The sequence below is a fragment of the Pipistrellus hanaki genome, assembly GCF_964339955.1.
Source record: "Pipistrellus hanaki genome assembly, chromosome: 12".
Taxonomy (NCBI): Eukaryota; Metazoa; Chordata; class Mammalia; order Chiroptera; family Vespertilionidae; genus Pipistrellus; species Pipistrellus hanaki.
Genome location: NC_140514.1, coordinates 37,214,972 through 37,231,784, shown reverse-complemented (window position 1 = coordinate 37,231,784; position 16,813 = coordinate 37,214,972). Strand labels below are relative to the sequence as shown.

At 42.8% G+C, this 16,813-nt stretch overlaps 1 protein-coding gene across 7 annotated transcripts in view; it reads left to right on the top strand.

Annotated features, from left to right (window-relative positions):
• The first annotated feature begins 724 nt into the window (after nucleotides 1–724).
• AAK1 (AP2 associated kinase 1) overlaps nucleotides 725–16,813 on the top strand; it is a 135,914-nt gene continuing 119,825 nt past the window's right edge. For all 7 annotated transcript variants that reach the window (XM_084901186.1, XM_084901185.1, XM_084901184.1 and 4 more), the window contains exons 1-2: nucleotides 725–920; nucleotides 1,256–1,670. In XM_084901186.1, coding sequence (XP_084757312.1) covers nucleotides 1,508–1,670 — 163 coding nt within the window. In that variant the 5' untranslated portion in view covers nucleotides 725–920; nucleotides 1,256–1,507. The remainder of the gene's footprint in view (nucleotides 921–1,255; nucleotides 1,671–16,813) is intronic.

Genomic DNA, 16,813 nt, shown 5'->3' with positions numbered 1-16,813 from the left:
GTTGGGGACGGAAGGATACCGGCTTTATTTAAGTTAGGGTGTGGCCCTGGTACTAACTGCCAGCAATTTTTTTTTTTTTTTTTTTTTCGATCACGCTCCGTCTTCCACCTTCCGCCCAGGTGACGTCGGGAAGCCCCGCAGGACCGCCTGGAGGGTCAGCGGTTAAGCCGCGTCCTTCAAGTGTCAGCCTCGATCCGTTTGCAAACCACACAAACCCCGGAGTCCCTGGTGCAGGAAGGTCAAGCCGCAAATAAGATGGCTCCAGAAGGGTGGGCCACGCAGCAGGGTGGAAACACTTAGTCCCTGGCAGCCCCTTTACCGGATGTGTGTTTAAATAACCGAATCCCCACGAATGCACCACCCCGCTAACCACCTTCGAGGCCGGCGGAGGAGGCCACCGCCACCGCCTCGCTGGCTCCTCCAGGGCATCCTGGGAATTGTAGTCCAGCCGCGGGGCTGCGCCGAACTACATTTCCCATGGTGCTCTGCGGCCCGGGGGGTTGGGGGGAATATCGGCGTTCTTTCCTAAAAACTTTCTCTGCTTGGAGACCCCCCCGGTTTCTTCTCTCCCTTTCTTTCTGACGACCCCTTCCCCGCCTATCGCGACAGAGCGGCGGCCGCCAGAGGGCCCTTGACCGGTGGCCGCGCCGCCGCGCCGCCGCGCCGCCGCGAGAGGCACTTCCGGCGGCGGTTCACTTCCTGGTTGGGCGGCTGGAGCCGGGCGGGAGCGCGCGCGGGGGAGGGGCGGCGGGTCAGTCTCCGCCGGGCGCTCCGGGGATCAGCTGGTGGGCGGGCGGGTGCCCGACGCGGCCCCGGCTCTCGCTGCAGCGCCGCCTCCTTTCGCAGACGCAGGCCGCCCCGCGGCGCCGTGACAATGTTGCGGGGCTGGTAGCTGGGCGCCCGCCGTCGAGCCATCTCAAGTGGGTGCTGCCGGGATGCTGCCTCGCGGGGCGGCGGGGAGAGACCGGGGAGCCGGGGGGCGGGGGTGGGCAGTGCCGGGCTGAGTCGGCGGCCCGAATTCCTTCTTTTTTTCCCCCGACCCCTGGGCACAGGGTCTCTGGCTTGGGGGGTTGGGGGTTTGGGGACGCTTTTTCAGCCCCAGCGTTTTTTCTCGTTTAGAAAATTCATGGAGCGTCTCCCCTGGTCTGCCCAGGGTGATGGCTTTGGCTGCCCCTAGGACTCAGGAGTTGAGTGTGTTTAAGTGTGTGTTCCTGATTCATCCTCTCTCTCTCTCTCTCTCCCTCTGTCATCACAGGTTTAAACTTATACGAATCCTTCTCTAGAGGAGGAGGGGACGGGCCGCCGCGCGATTGACACGCATATTCCTATAGGCATCCTCCCTCCGCCCCCACCCCCACGGCCGGATTCGGGTGGCTCCCTCTCCGAGCTGAAATCCGAGAAGAAATCCTTGGATCTCTTGTTTTCTTAAAAAAGAAAAAGAAAACGAAAAGAAAAAAAGACCCTAGAGGCTGTCGGTGTTTTGTTTTACTGCTTTCCTATCCGCAACATGAAGAAGTTTTTCGACTCCCGGCGAGAGCAGGGCGGCTCTGGCCTGGGCTCCGGCTCCAGCGGAGGAGGGGGCAGCACCTCGGGCCTGGGCAGCGGCTACATCGGAAGGGTCTTTGGCATCGGGCGGCAGCAGGTCACGGTGGACGAGGTGCTGGCGGAAGGTACGGTGGGACCGAGGGCGCCTACGTGAAAATCTTGCGCTGATGCAGCAAGATGCTGTTTTCTTAGTTGTTGCCCCTGTATGAATGGGTTTTGTATTTTTTTCCCACCAGTTGACCCTCCCTTTCTCATTCCCTTGCCCTGTGAATCATTGCCCTTGAGAAATTGAAAACTGAGATTGGAGAGTGACAGGGTTTATGGGGCGGGAGGAGGTTGCTGGACATTGTTTGCCTCAGTGGGCCTTTTCGTTTATTTAAAAAAAAACAAAAACATTGACAAACCAAGTCTTGTTTGTCTCACTGAATTAATGAGGATCAGACGAGAAGACCTACCGTACGTGGGAAGGTGGGAAGCTTCGCATACGATGAAGGTGGTGGTCTTGTCATCCTGCTAAAACTTGAAATAATTGATGTGAGGGCTGAAAAGAGGGTTTTCTCCTTCTCTTTCTTCCCCCCAACTTTCCCACTGCCATGAGCTAAGGCTGTTGGTGGATTTGACAAGGTTTCCTGACCCAACTGTAATCAGGTCCCCAGGATGTAGGTAAGATAACAGAAATTACCTGAAATGAGTGTAGTTATTTTGAGACCAGTCAGTAAGGCCCCTCTTCCTTCAGTTTTAGGTTAAAAATTTTTTATTTTATTTTTGAATACCAAAAGAATTATTTGTGAGTGACATCTTATTTTTGCTTTTCCTCTATTGAAGATGGTATTTAGAGCTGCTGTGTTTGCCGTGTAAATTCCATATCTATATCTAAATCTACATCTTTATTCCCCAGGCCTCTGGAAATCTTTGTATATCTCTTTTGGTAACCTTAACCTCGACCTTCATAATTATGCCAGACTCATACTCTTTACAGCCCATTGCCTGCCTAGTGTGCTTTTATTTTTAATAAAAGCAGCAATTTCCTTGGCACACAGCTATTCAAACTAATTGGATGGGGCCAACCTGCTGTAGGTTGTGTTATCTGCTGAGAAGGGATGGGGGATGGGGGAGGCCTCTATGACTGCAACATGGTGGTGGGGGGGACCCGTTTAACTGGGGAAGGAGCCTTTTTGCAAGCTAAGCTTGAAGCAAGAGTTCCAACCCGGCCCTGGGAAATGCCTGTTATGGTGAGTGTTGCAGGCGGGTGGGTTGGGAGGAGGAAGAAGCTGTGTTTGGCTCTCAGCTTGTCTGAGCAGTGGATTCAGCTGGGCCCAGTTTTCCGGGGTTGGGGTTGAAGCCTTACTTTGAAACACCATTTTAAAAAAGGCTGGCAACGTTTTTTGTGTGAAATTGTTGTTCTTTTCCATTCTCAGTGCTGCTCTAGCTGTCCTTAATCGGGGGCCTGAGTCACTGTCCCTCTGGATCTTTCCTTGTGAGCTTTGGTGCAGGATGGGAGATGCTTCTGTGCCCGCTGCCAGATCTGCACCCTTCAGTCTGATCTGTCTCTCTCATCCCCGTGCCAAAGCCCTTGACTGCAGTGGGATGGAGAGAAGGAGGAGTATGGGAGAGACAAATGGGGAGGAATGATGGGGTGCAGAGCTCTTTCTTTCTCTCAGAATGGCCTCTGCTCACCCAAGAGCATTTTGTTCAGCTCCCATATTGCCTCATTGTGGACAGTGCCACCCTAAGCAGTGCCTGTTCTCAGATTCTGGGTGATGGGAAAGAGAAAAGGAAAAATTGGTCTTTATTGTCAAGGCTGCCCTCCCCGCTCCAGAATTCAACCCTGAGAACTGCACATCATGCATTATATTTTAAAGTGGAACTTAGGGCTTGCAGTTCTGCATTCATTCATTCCTTCATTCATTCGTTCATTCGGCAAACGTTGAGTGTCTATGATGTGCCAGGCACTGTGCCAGGGTCTGGGATATGATACAGAACTAGATGCTGGAGTTTATAAACTCCAGCTTTAAGAGATGGAAAATAGCCAGTTAGAATGGAGTTAAACTTAGGGTGGCCTCCAATATAGGGAACCAAGAGTTGCTTTCTGCAGGAAGTAACAGACTGAAGAATGAGTAGGAGTTATCCAGGTGTGGTGACATCATGGACAAAGACTCAGAGTGACAAGAGAGAGAGTGTCTCATGTAAAACCAGGTCTGGCAGTGCTGCCCTCTTTTATGTTCTTTCACTAAAATTGAGTTTGAATTTGTGACTCTAGGAGCCAGTATACAAAGTATTTGTGTAGCACCTACCACGTACAGAGACACAGTAGATTCTGAGAGTATGGATATCAGAAGATCTAATGTGTGTTTTTAAGGAGCTGCCAGTGAATTTGGGAACACAAGACAAACATTCACACATACCATAGTATGGTTACCAGCACTGTAGAGTCAGGCATATCTAGATTCAAATTCTGGATTTGTTCTTCACTAGTTGTGAAACCTTAGATAAGACATTTTAAACCTCTCTTGAATCTCTGTTTTCCTATGGGCAATTCTTAAAGCATGAAGCCTGGATCAGGAGCATTAGCATTACCTGGGAGCTTATAAGAAATGCAAATTCTCAGGCCCACTCCATAAGCCATGAGTGTAGGGCTTTAACAAGTCCCTGCAGTGATTCTGATTGAGGCTAAAGTTTGATAACCACTGTCCTATGGAGGATCTTAAAGATTATATGAGGCATTGTATGTAAATTATTTAACTTTTTTCCCCCAGGTGTTCAATATGGTAGCCTCTATTTACCAGCAACATTGCATCATCATATATGTGTGTGTGTATATATATATATATATATATATATATATATATATATATATACACACACACACACACACACACACACATATATATATATATGTATATATATAGTTAAAGGGGTTGGGGGTGGCAATGTGAAGGCTAGTTTGGTTACAGCAATCTTCAGGAATTACCCCCCCACCCCCATTGTGGTTGTACAGAACCAGATGTTCTTTGCAGAAGTCTCACCAGCTCCTTAAAGGGTCAACAGATGTTTTGGGTAGCCATACTCCTTCCTGGACCCTCTTCTGTTTGAGATATCAAGTGCTGACCTGGACTCCAGCCCAGCCAGAATTGGAGGTTGATGAGAGTTGTGCAATCAAGTGTCTAGGGCAGTGGCCAGGAAGTTCAGGGGCTTATTACCACCACATCCCTTTCCCCCTAATGTGGGTGGGCACTGGTCTATGCCTTACAGTGTGGAATTGCAAGCACCCGGAGAGGATGTGTTGGAGGAAGAAGGGAGAATGCCTGGCCTGCCACCTCCATCAACAGCATCAGCCCACTCCTCTAGTGGGGGCTTACTTATCTTGGGAAATGAAGGCTTTACTTCATGAGTTCAGAGAGATTTGGCTAACTCTAGGCTGGGTGCTGGGGAGGATATTTTCTTTCTAGCTTCCTCAGCAAAGATGCCACAACGAGATGTGAGATCACGACTGATGTAATGGGCATGTGATGTCAAGGGAATATTTGGCTTAAGTTTCCAGAATGAGCTCAAGGGGAAAATTGGAACAATGCTTAAAGAAGAAATGAAAAACTGTGCTTTTATCCACATCTCCTTAGCTATGTGAAGCCTAATATCTAAGCTTTAAACCATAAATAAATGTTTGTTGACTACCTCCTGTGTCCACAGCAACATTCCAGAACTGCTTTAGTTCTATATAAGGTGGCCAAGGTGGCTCTTCAGAACAGTTTCTCACCTACATTAAAGGAATCCAGGTTTAGGGCTAATGAGAATTACTGAGTAAGTCTCCAAATCAGTTAATTTTGACAATTTCTCCTACCTACAGCACAGGGTAGTGAGGTTTTAAAATATATGTGAAACCACCTAAAGAGAATCAAGCATACATACATGGCATATAATTCTAACTTGTTGGCAGTATCAATATATTGCATGCATGTATTCATTTAGTGTATGTTCCTTAATGCCTTCTTTGTGGCAGGCACTGTATTAGGTTCCAGAGCTACATGATGAATGAGACTTAGGCTCAGCTCTTACGGAGCTCATAGACCAACAACCCTAAGGTAAGCGTCTAGCCTTTAGCATGGCCCTTGGTGGATGTTAGGGCACAAAAAGATGTTAAGAGATGATAGAGAGAAATGGCTTGGAGTTGAGGATTTATAGGTGAGTGCGATTTGAACGTGGAAATTGTCCAGCAGATATTCCAGATGAGGATTACATGAGGTCTTGCAAGCAGAGAGAATAGCATAGGCAAAAGTGTGGAATGGTGAAATGATATGATTTCCTGGGATACTGACTAGTATTATAATTTTGGTCAGCACAAGTTTCCCTTCCAGAATCAAGGGAAGAAGAACATGGAATGGTAGAAACTTTTTTTTTTAAAATAATTCTCTGGCTGTGCTTGCAGCTCGCTTTCTCCAGAGGCCTGGGGTCTTTTGAGTAACTATTGAATAGGTATCTAGTATGCACTGCTCTCCTCTGGGCCTCACCTAATTGTGGGGCAAGGAGTGGTCCTGAAGGTTCAAAGAAAAGCAGAAGTTTGAAGCAGAAGCAGGTCGGGGAGTGAGATGACCACTGTTTCAGGAAGGAGTTGTCGGGAGAAAACGATGATGTTTGACCAGAGCAGAAGGTATGTTGGAGAGAGAAGAAAAGGAAATAAAGTTCTGGAGAGCTTCAGCACCAGGCAGAGAGGTTAGTTAGAAGCACCTGAGGCCTTCTCGTGATGCAAACACCAGTTTAATCTTTCCCACTTCAGATGTCTCTGCCTTGCTGGGAAGTCTGGTTTTTTTGGTGGCAACTGCAGATTTTCAGGGGGTGGTTTGTGAATGGTGTTTTCTTCCTGGCTTCGGGCATAATGATAGTTATAGCTTTACTAAATATAGCGAAATCCAGAATTCAGAAGTGAAATCCAGAATAAGCATTTGCTTGGTCAGAGTCTTTCCTTTGGTCTTTTTAACAAAGTCATGCTCATTTAATGAGAGAAATAGTTTCACATGGGTTTTGAGTGGAAGGGTATGGGGGAGGCATACACTTGTACTGCAGTAGCTGAGACTGCATGTAGAGTATCTAGAAAAAGCTTGATAAATATTAATAAGGTGCATATGAAAACAAATTACTGCATCAGAGCAGTCATTTGAACTTATAGTATTTGAAAGTTGACACTTAAGAAAGGGGACTGCACTAGCCGTTTTGGCCCACAGACTAAAGGGTAGTGGGTTTGCTTGCTTCCGATCAAGGGCACGCACCTAGGTTGCAGGCTTGATCCCTGGCCTGAGTCAGCGGTAGGCGACCAATTGATGTGTGTGTCTCTCACATGTTTCTTTCTATTTTTCCCTGTCCCTTCCACTCTCTCTAAAAATCAATGGAAAAATATCCTTGGGCAAGGATTAACAACAACAGCAAAAAGCCACTCAAAAACAAACAAAAACAAAAAAAGTGGGGGGGGAGGGGAACCAACACCATCATGTACCTTCATCTTTATTCTTCCAAGGAAAAGTGCTTTCTGAACGGTTTAAGAAATAATTGTGATATCTGTATCTTATAGGGCCAAACAATAATAATAGAAGTGGTATCTATTGAATAGCATCTAGCACTTTGAAGTAGCAAAGAGTAGCTTTCAGTCTACATTTGTGGAGCCACTTTTTGGTTAAGTGGAAGGAACACTGCAGTATAAATTGGGAGATCGGGGTTGGTTGGTTCATTCATTGCCACATTTGATAACTTGTTGAGCACTCACTATGTGCTGGACATCATACAATGATAAACAAGACATTGCTCTGCTTTAAGCTCACAGTTGTAGAACTTCAGACACATGAGCCAATAGCTCTAAGGATATAAAAGGCCTAGGGCCATGGTTATCAAACTGCAGCTTGCGAGCCACATGCGGCTCTTTGGCCCCTTGAGTGTGGCTCTTCCACAAAATACCATGGCCTGGCGAGTCTATTTTGAAGAAGTGGCATTAGAAGAAGTTTAAGTTTAAAAAGTTTGGCTCTCAAAAGAAATTTTAATCGTTGTACTGTTGATATTTGGTTCTGTTGACTAATGAGTTTGCCGACCACTGACCCTAGGGGAACAGATGTGAGGGAGCAATTAGTTTAATGGGATGAAGAGTAGTTAGGGAGAGCTAAAGAAAGGTGATATTTGGGGTATGTCTTCAAAAATAATAATTTATTAGTAGGTAGATAAGGCTGAGAGAACATTCTAGGCAGAGAGAATAACATGGCCAAAGACACAAAAGCAGAAAGTGCACTGCTTGCTGGGAGCTATATGTTTTGAGATAGCGGTTTTCTATTAATGGTCCAGGGCTGTGCTGTCCAATAAAGTAATCATGTGCCACCAGTGGCTATTTAAATAATCTTGCCATGACAAATGGAGAAGTAATAGAAGACTTGACTCCTGCCCTCCTAGTTGACATGATGATCAACACACAAGAAATTAAGTGCACAGTACAAGATAATAGCTATTGGTATTTTGGGGAGTGTGGTGTAGTCTCCAGTTCTGGAAGGGTTGACGGGAAGGAGATCGGTGAGGAAGGAAATGATTAGGAAAGACTGTGAAGATGGATTGCTCCTAACAATCTTAAGACTCCCTTCTTCGAGGAACCATTTTTAGGGAAGATCGAGTTCAGCACTTTTGCATAGGTTATATTCTTAGTAAAGTTGGAGCAAGTATTGCAACATCTTTGGTCTCTTTTGAGGAACAAAATTGCCTTCATAAATAAATCATATGTCCTGTATTTATACTCAAAGCAAAAAAGCCTATTCTATATGATTTTGAATCATTCAGGAATAACAAATATTAGCACATTAAGACAACAGTGGCTGCACCATTTTGTGCCTACTTTCTCCCTCCATTATTGTCTTAGTTATTTTTAGTCTGTTATCTTTATTATTTAGTCTCTTACGTATACATTAACCTCTGTTCTGTTGAGTTACGGACAATTGTTAGGAAAGAGAAGTCCTATAAGTGAGACTTCCACCTTGGCAGAGGGGCGGGTTCCTCAGATTGGAATAAAGTTGAAGGAGTAAACATTTGGAATTTCATTTAAGGTCTGCTGTGAGGGAATGAACTTGAGCTGGTCAGTTTTCTCCTTGGGCTTGAGTTAAGCTTGGCAGATGATGGACAGCAATGCCAATTGAAGCTTTGTTATTTATGATTTCTGAAGAGCTGAGAGATTATTGGATGAAAGAGTATATGGCATCCCTATATTATTATATTAGAGGGCCAAGCACAGCATTGATGTTAAATTATCATTTATAATTAAAACGATCTTCAATAATGCTGCCTTTCATCGAGGACTGGAATCGTGAAGAAAGCAGTATGATGCCATGTAATTTGTTTGTTGCCTGTCTTTAAGGATGCTTACAGTTCTTGTGCTGGGACCTTTAGGACGAGAGAATGATTATTGTGCCTCTGGTACTGAGCAGGAATTTGCGAACAAAATGGAGATTTGATTACCCTTTGGGGATAGGAAGAAAGAAGAGGACTCAGGCCTCATCAGTTGGGCTCTTCTTGGAGGATTGGGGCCGGAGCTACGCTTACAGAGGTGGCAAGGTTCCTGCTTGTACACTTGACTCACATTTTTCCCTGGTCAGTGAATCTTGTTGATTCAGGAAGTGCTGATAATCTTACGGGTTTAGTAGTCCACCCTGTTCTTCAGACCTTTGTTTGTCTTCTACTATTTTTAGACGTCTGGGAATCTTGATGGTGATGTGGTGGGAAGTATTGGAAGAAATAACTGCACCTGGCCTTTGGCAATGGAAAGAGTCTTGGTTTGACCAGAAGGTGTAACTTGGTAATGATTAGGGAAAACCTGATATCCAGTACTGTCTTTCTTCCCTCTGAAAAAAAGGGAGCACTATGATGTCCTCCTTCAGAGAAGACTTTCAAAGTTACCACCAAGTGTGGTGCTTTAAAAGCATGAGAATTGGAGGTAGGCAGCCTATGGACCTGTCCCTGTAATGTTGGCAACTTACTAAGACCCAGGCTTCTCATTTATAAAATGTGGGTAATAACTGGGGATAGTTGTAAGGATTACATGAAATTACGCAAAGCACTTAAGATAGTGTCCAGGGGTCGGCAACCTTTAAGACATAAAGAGCCACTTGGACCTGTTTTCGAAGGAAAAAAAACCCTGGGAGTCGCAAAACCATTGCGACATTTAAAACAAATATAACACTGCATATATTGTTTCTTACCTTAATGCTATATACCGGATCGTGCAGAAAAAGGATTTTTTCACTTAACAAAAAGAGCCGCATGCGGCTCCGGAGCCGCAGGTTGCCGACACCTGGTAAGCATATAGTTAGCAGTCTGTAAATGATAACTCTTAAAATTTGGTTGTGTGAATTTTGTTTTTATCAGGCAATATTTGTTTTGCTGTGTGTATAAACTGGAGAAGCTAGAGTCTTGGATATATATATCAGAGGCTATCTATCTAGTATTCATAAAACCCAGAATGAGGAGTAAAGAGAAGAGAGAAAGTCTCAAATAGATATTGTGGTTTGATTCCCCCCACCCCCCCTTTAAGGAAAATTTCCCCAAACTATCAAGTTGCTATTAGTTATGATGGGTGTCTCTGCCCCTGAGGAATGTCTGACCCCAGCTGCCTTTCCATCTTCAAATTCTGGTGCTCTAACACAGGTCTTCTGCTTCATTCAGGCCTGTGCCCTCCTCACCGACCATGCACCGTGGATTTAGTTCTTTCCAGAGCTTTACTCTCATTGTTCCTGGCACCTGGGATGCCCTCTCTTTCCTCACCACCTATCTTAATCCCACCTAACCTTTGTCCTACCACACCTGCCCAAGTGATTCATTTAGCCTCCTATCCTCTGGATTCCTGTCATTCTGGCTTGGCTATGCTGACTGTTTTGGGCCCATAATCTCAAAGTTTTATTTTGCTGTTAAGCTATTTCATTTGTATCTACTTTCTAGGATTAGATAATTGGTTCTTAGGGGCAGGGTGTGGATCTTAGGTTTATTTTGTATCCAGTTCAGGACTCTTAAATTTGAACAATGTAACAGTGGGTACTGGAGAATAAATAAATTGAATGAATAATACATTAAACCAGTACTAATTCAGATTCACTGATCAGACACTAGAGACAAAACATATTTGAAACTTACAGACATCTGTTATCTCTATTTCAATAATATATAGTAGATTTATGTTTGGCACACTATTACAATAAGAACTATTGAATCTTCTAGGTTTTCGGAAAAATTGAAAATAATAAAATTCAAAGCTAAGTGGAACACCTTCCAGAAAAACATGTAAATTTCTTTATTGATTGGATTCAGTTATGGGAACCTAATACTATCAATCTCAAAAATAGAGATAAAAGATATAATTATGTTAACTATATAAAGGAATTCTAAAATGATTTAAATGTTGTATTGTGAAGATAAAGGAAATTATTAGGTCAGAAGTCAAAAATTCTAATATTTTCTAGCTTGTGATGGTTGTTGACCCACAGGAAATTAGGGTAGTGATTCTCAACATGTATTTGGGATATTGAGCATGGGAGCAGGGAGGATAGATAGGAGGGGGAAATATAATTTGAAAAGCACAGACAAACCTCAGGTCCAGCCAGGAAAGGAGAGAACTCAACGAGGATGGGGAGCGGTGGTATACCCTCTTAGGAGGCATATTAAAGAAGTGGGGGGGGGAGAGGACATGAGACTTTTAATTTATTAAGGAGGATATGTTTTGTTTTGTTTTATTAATCCTCACCAGAGGATATTTATTTTCCATTGATTTTTAGAGAGAGTGAAAGGGTGAGAGAGAGAGGTAGAGAGAGAAACATCAATCTCACTCGATTGGTTGCCCTCCCATATGTGCCCTGGCCAGGGCTGAGATCGAACCTGCAACTCCTGTATGTGCTCTTGACCTGGAATCAAACCCATGACCCTTCAGTGTGAGGGCTGACAGTCTAACCACTGAGCAATGCCAGGCAAGGCAAGGATATAGTTTTTAAAAGGCTTATCCATATGGCTCTTGCAGCTTAGTCATAAGTTGAATCTACAGAAGTGATGTCTAAAATTGATCACTGAGTGTAGCTTTTAGACTATAGATAGGCACCTGTTTCTCCCTGTTCAGATCCTACTTAAAGGAAGAAAAGCCTTCCTTGATCATCCAGTATAAGGAATCCATTATGTTTTATTTTGCCAGGTAGCGTGTATCAACTGGTTTTCATCTTATCTCTCTCTACTAGAATTTTACCTCTGTAAAAGCAGAGACCTTGATTCACTTTATTGCTATATTCCTAGTATCTAGTGTAGTGCCTGGCACATTTGAGGAGCTCAGTGAAAACCAGTTGAATGAATGAATGAGCACATGAAGAAGACAGAAGGAATGATCAAAGACATACATGTAGAATCAGGAGAGAGGGGATGATGAAAATGAATATCAAATAGATTTAAAGGAAGGAAGGTATGGATGGTCTTTGAGATGGGAATCCACTATTCCCCAGGTCGTGGCACCTGAATAAACCTCTTTCCTTTTGCACCAGGTAAAAAAGAAAAATGAAAAGAAAAAGAAAAAAAAGGGAGGATGTGGATACTAGGGAAATTAAAAATTAGAAAGGGTTATTAGATTTGGAAATATAGAGATTATTCATTACTTTTGTTAGAGCAATGTGTAAGTGAATCAATGGAGTGAAATCCAGGTAACAGTGAAATGAGTGAATGGGAAGGGGTAGACACTGAATCAGGGAGGAATTTTTTTTTATTAAATATATGTTTTATTGATTTTTTACAGAGAGGAAGGGAGAGGGATAGAGAGTTAGAAACATCGATGAGAGAAAAACATCAATCAGCTGTCTCCTGCACACCCCCTTCTGGGGATGTGCCCACAACCAAGGTACATGTCCTTAACTGGAATCGAACCTGGGACTCCTCAGTCTGCAGGCCGATGCTCTATCCACTGAGCCAAACCAGTCAGGGCAGGAATTTATTTTTAATGGTGGAATATTGTTGAGTACATTAAGCAGAGAGGAGGAGTTTAAAGATACAGTACGAGTTGGGGAGGGGGTGCGATTCTTGATGGAATAGTGCTGAGGAGGTAATGGATGGAATCATGAGCTCAGGTGGAGGATATGACTTTGGACAGGAGAAAGAGCACTTTATTAACTGACCTGGAAGAAAGAGGAGCAAGAATGGGTACACAAAGAAACTGATGGGGTTTGTTAAGTTGAGAGAGTTCTTGCTTCAAGGCTTCTGTTTTCTATTAAATACTGCAGGCTGGGAGTTGACTTGGGGGTTTAAAGAGTATAGGGAAGGATGTGGAGGAGTTCCTTAAGTTGAATGAGAGAACTGACAGAGATGGCTTGGTCATATGGAGAGAACATTTGAGATGACTCATAATGGAAAGAGGTTTTTCTGACCCCTGAGATTTAATCAATTTTGAAATCCTATAAAAATACATAGGATTTAAAAAAAAATACAGTATATATTTTCTGTTTTCTAGATTAAATGCTACAGAGGCAGCATAATATAGGTGGAAAGTACTCCTGATCTGAACCTTGTCGTTGACAACCATGCTCTGTCCTCTGGACAAATTGCTTTCCAACTTTGGCCGTCAGGTTCCGTCTGTAAAATGAAGACTAGATGATGGTGAAGTCTTTTTCCAATTCTAACATCTTACTGTTCTTTTATTTCTCAAATTCATTGTTATTAGAATGTTATTTTGTTATAGAGTGAATAGGATGTTTGCTTGATATCGGTAAGGTAGTTTGCTCCTGAGTAAAATGGCCCTGAGTTACTATGGCTTTTTGAATTTCAGATTGGTGTTTTATAGTGACTTCTGGTTCCTTTCTTATGAGAATGTCAGCTGTCACTTCTTGCTGCTGTCCATGTGCCTTCCTGAATAAGTGCTTCTCGAATTTGCCACTTTTAATCTGTGGATTTGAAACTAGATGACTGTTAGAACTGTGGTTAATAATAAAGATGCTGCCCTGACCAGCTTGGCTCAGTGGATAGAGCGTCGGCCTGTGGACTGAAGGGTCCCAGATTTGATTCCGGTCAAGGGCATGTACCTTGTTGTGGGCACATCCCCAGTAGGAAGTGTGCAGGAGGCAGCTGATCAATGTTTATCTCCCATCAATGTTTCTATCTATCCCTCTCCCTTCCTCTCTAAAAAATCAATAAAATATATTTAAAAATTAATAATAAAGATGCTTACTGACAGTTTGAGGGTCTTGTCTGTGATTAAAGTACATGAGCTGCTATGCATGGGCTTTATGCCTTTTGGCACAGGTACCAGTTTTTATTCCTCATGTTTTAGGAAAAAAAAGATTGAGTTCTGAGTGATAATGAGTTACCATTTGATATTTATTATTATTATTATTATCATTATTTTTAAAATGTATTTTTATTGATTTCAGAGAGGAAGGGAGATGGAGAGAGAGATAGAAATACCAATGACGAAGAAGAAACATATTTTGGTTGCCTCCCATATGTTTCCTATCCAGGGATCCAACCTGCAACCTTTCTGGTATATAGACATTGCTCCAACCAACTCAGCCATCTGCCAGGGCTAGACATTTGGGTTATTTGTAGCTATTTCAAAATAACCACAAGTATTTTTTAAGTCTTTTGAGTACTTGTTCTATTCCTTAGAATAAATTTCTGAATATGAAATGTCTGGATCAAGAGATACACATATTTTAGCTTTTGATACATGTTACAAATAGCCTCCAGGAAGATTAAACCAATATATACTTCCACCAGAAATGTTTCTTGTTTATGAGGTTGGATGTGTTCATTTGTTCTTTCTTCCTTCCTTCTCTCTCTCTCTCTCTTTGTTGTATATTTCTTCTATGGTGAATTCTTTGTTTATGTTTCTTTGCTCATATTCCTGTTAGGGCATTCATCTTTTTTAATGATTCATAGACATTCTTTACATATTTAAGGTCTCTATATATAGCATATTACCTACTTCTATTTTGTCATTTACCTTAAGTTGGGGTTTTGTAGGTATTTTCAATTAAAAAAAATATTTTTATTGATTTTAAAGAGGAAGGGAGAGGGAGAGAAAGATAGAAACATCAATAATGAGAGAGATTCATTGATTGGCTGCTTCCTGCACATACCTGACTGGGATCAAGCATGCAACCCAGGCATGTGCCCTGACCAGGAATCAACCCGAGACGACCTGGTTTATAGGTTGACACTCAATTACTGAGCCACACCTACCAGGCAGATATTTTTAATTTTTATGCAATCAAGTATGTCAGTCTTTTCCTTTTTGATTTTTGTTTGCATCATACTTGGTAAGGTCTGAGGAGAAATATAGAGTCTAGATCACAGAGACCCTGTAAGCCTGAAGTTTCTCTTTAAGCAATAAGGAAGCCATTTAGAGTTTTAAGAGGGAGATGGTATGGTCACATTTGCAGTTTAGTTAGATTTGTGGAGGATGACATTAGGGAGCTGAGTCTAGAGCATTTAGGAGGCTGTTGCCATGGTCTAGATTAGAGACCGTGAGGATCTGAGGGGCAGAGTGGTAATAAGAGAGAAGAGTGCAGACGAATATTTAGGAGGTCATATCGGGATTTGGTCCTTTACTGGATTTTAAAGGTTGAATAACAGTCTGGAATCAAGAGTGATAATAGGTTTTTAGTTTGAGTGCCCGGGTACATGAGATAGCAGTGACACTAAGTGAGCTGCATTATTCAAGAAGAGAAGAAAGATTGAAAGAGAGAAGACAGGTGTAATGAGGGAAGGTAATGAGTTTAATATGCTCAGTTTGTACTGTGTTTGTACTCTTGCTGCCCTATAACCCAGTGACTTAAAACAACAACAGTTTATTACTTCTCATAATTCTGTGGGTTGACTGCTGGATCTCTACTGGATCTCTGCTGGGGCTTCTACTCATCTCATTTGGGGTCTGTTAAAATTGTCTTTATTCCTACCACCTTACTGTACTATATATCTGAATTAAGAACATCCCAACATGGACAATTATATCACTTTTCTGTGATGAAGCATATAACACTATCCTTCATCCTTACAGAAATGTATGTGTCAGAGAAATACAGGAAATCCTGTGGGTTTATACACAGAGCTCTGGTGTTTTTCACACTCTGGGGTATGCACCGCAGTGAGAGTTGGGTGAAGGGTGTACCTTTCAAAAAGTTATTTATTTATGGTAAAGTGGAATAAGGGATTTGAGGAAATTAGATTATTTTTGGAAAGAGTACCTAGGGAAGTTAAATATTATGCAATTGATTTATTTGAAGCGGTTCAAGCAGTGATACTTGTACTCACAAGTTTGAAGAGTCAGGAGTAAGAAGAGCAATGGATTGAGAGTGGAATTGAGATTTAGTAACATTTAAGGGATAGTTTAGTAAGGAGAGCTCTTAAAAGACAGAGAAAGACTATCCAGAGAGGTGCGAAGATAGTCAACAGACTGCAGTGTCTTGAACATATGGGACTCTAATAGAGTTAACAAGTTGGAGTAAGGAAGAGAATCAGCTACTCCAGAGTGGTCATCTCATAAAGTAGAATAAAAAACTGGAAAACAGCCCAGCTGGTATTGCTCAGTCGTTGAGCGTTGACCCATGAACCAGGAGGTCACAGTTTGATTCCAGGTCAGGGCACATGCCCAGGTTGTGGGCTCAATCCCTAGTCAGGGGAGGGCAGGAGGCAGCTGACCAATGATTCTCTCTCATCATTGATGTTTCTATCTTTCTTTCCCTCTCCCTTTCTCTCTGAAATCAATAGAAACATATACAAGTTAAAATATACAAGTTAAAAAATAAAAACAGCCCTAACCGGTTTGATATCAGTGGATAGAGAGTTGGCCTGCAGACTGAAGGGTTCCAGATTTGTACCTTGGTTGCAGGCACATCCTGGGGGGGGGGGGGGGGGGGGGGGGGGGGGCAGGAGGCGTGCAGGAGGCAGCTAATAGATGCTTCTCTCTTATTCATGTTTCTAACTCTCTATTCCTCTCTCTTCCTCTAAAATATATTTTTTAAAAGAAATAAAAAAATTAAAAAAAATACCAAACCTGGAAAACATCTTCCGAATTGGGCAATGGGGTGGCATTGGCCTCTGTCAGAGCAGTTTCAGAAGAATTGTGAGTTGATTGGTGGGAGCAGCAAATCTAAACTATTTCTTCAAGAAGTGGAAATAAGGAGAAAAGGAGAGGTAGTGTTGCAGCTATATCAAGAGATGCTTGAGCATATTTATAGGCTAATAGAAGGCACCAGGAGAAGGTGAAAGAAACAGAGATAGAGATATTAAAACAAGAGTG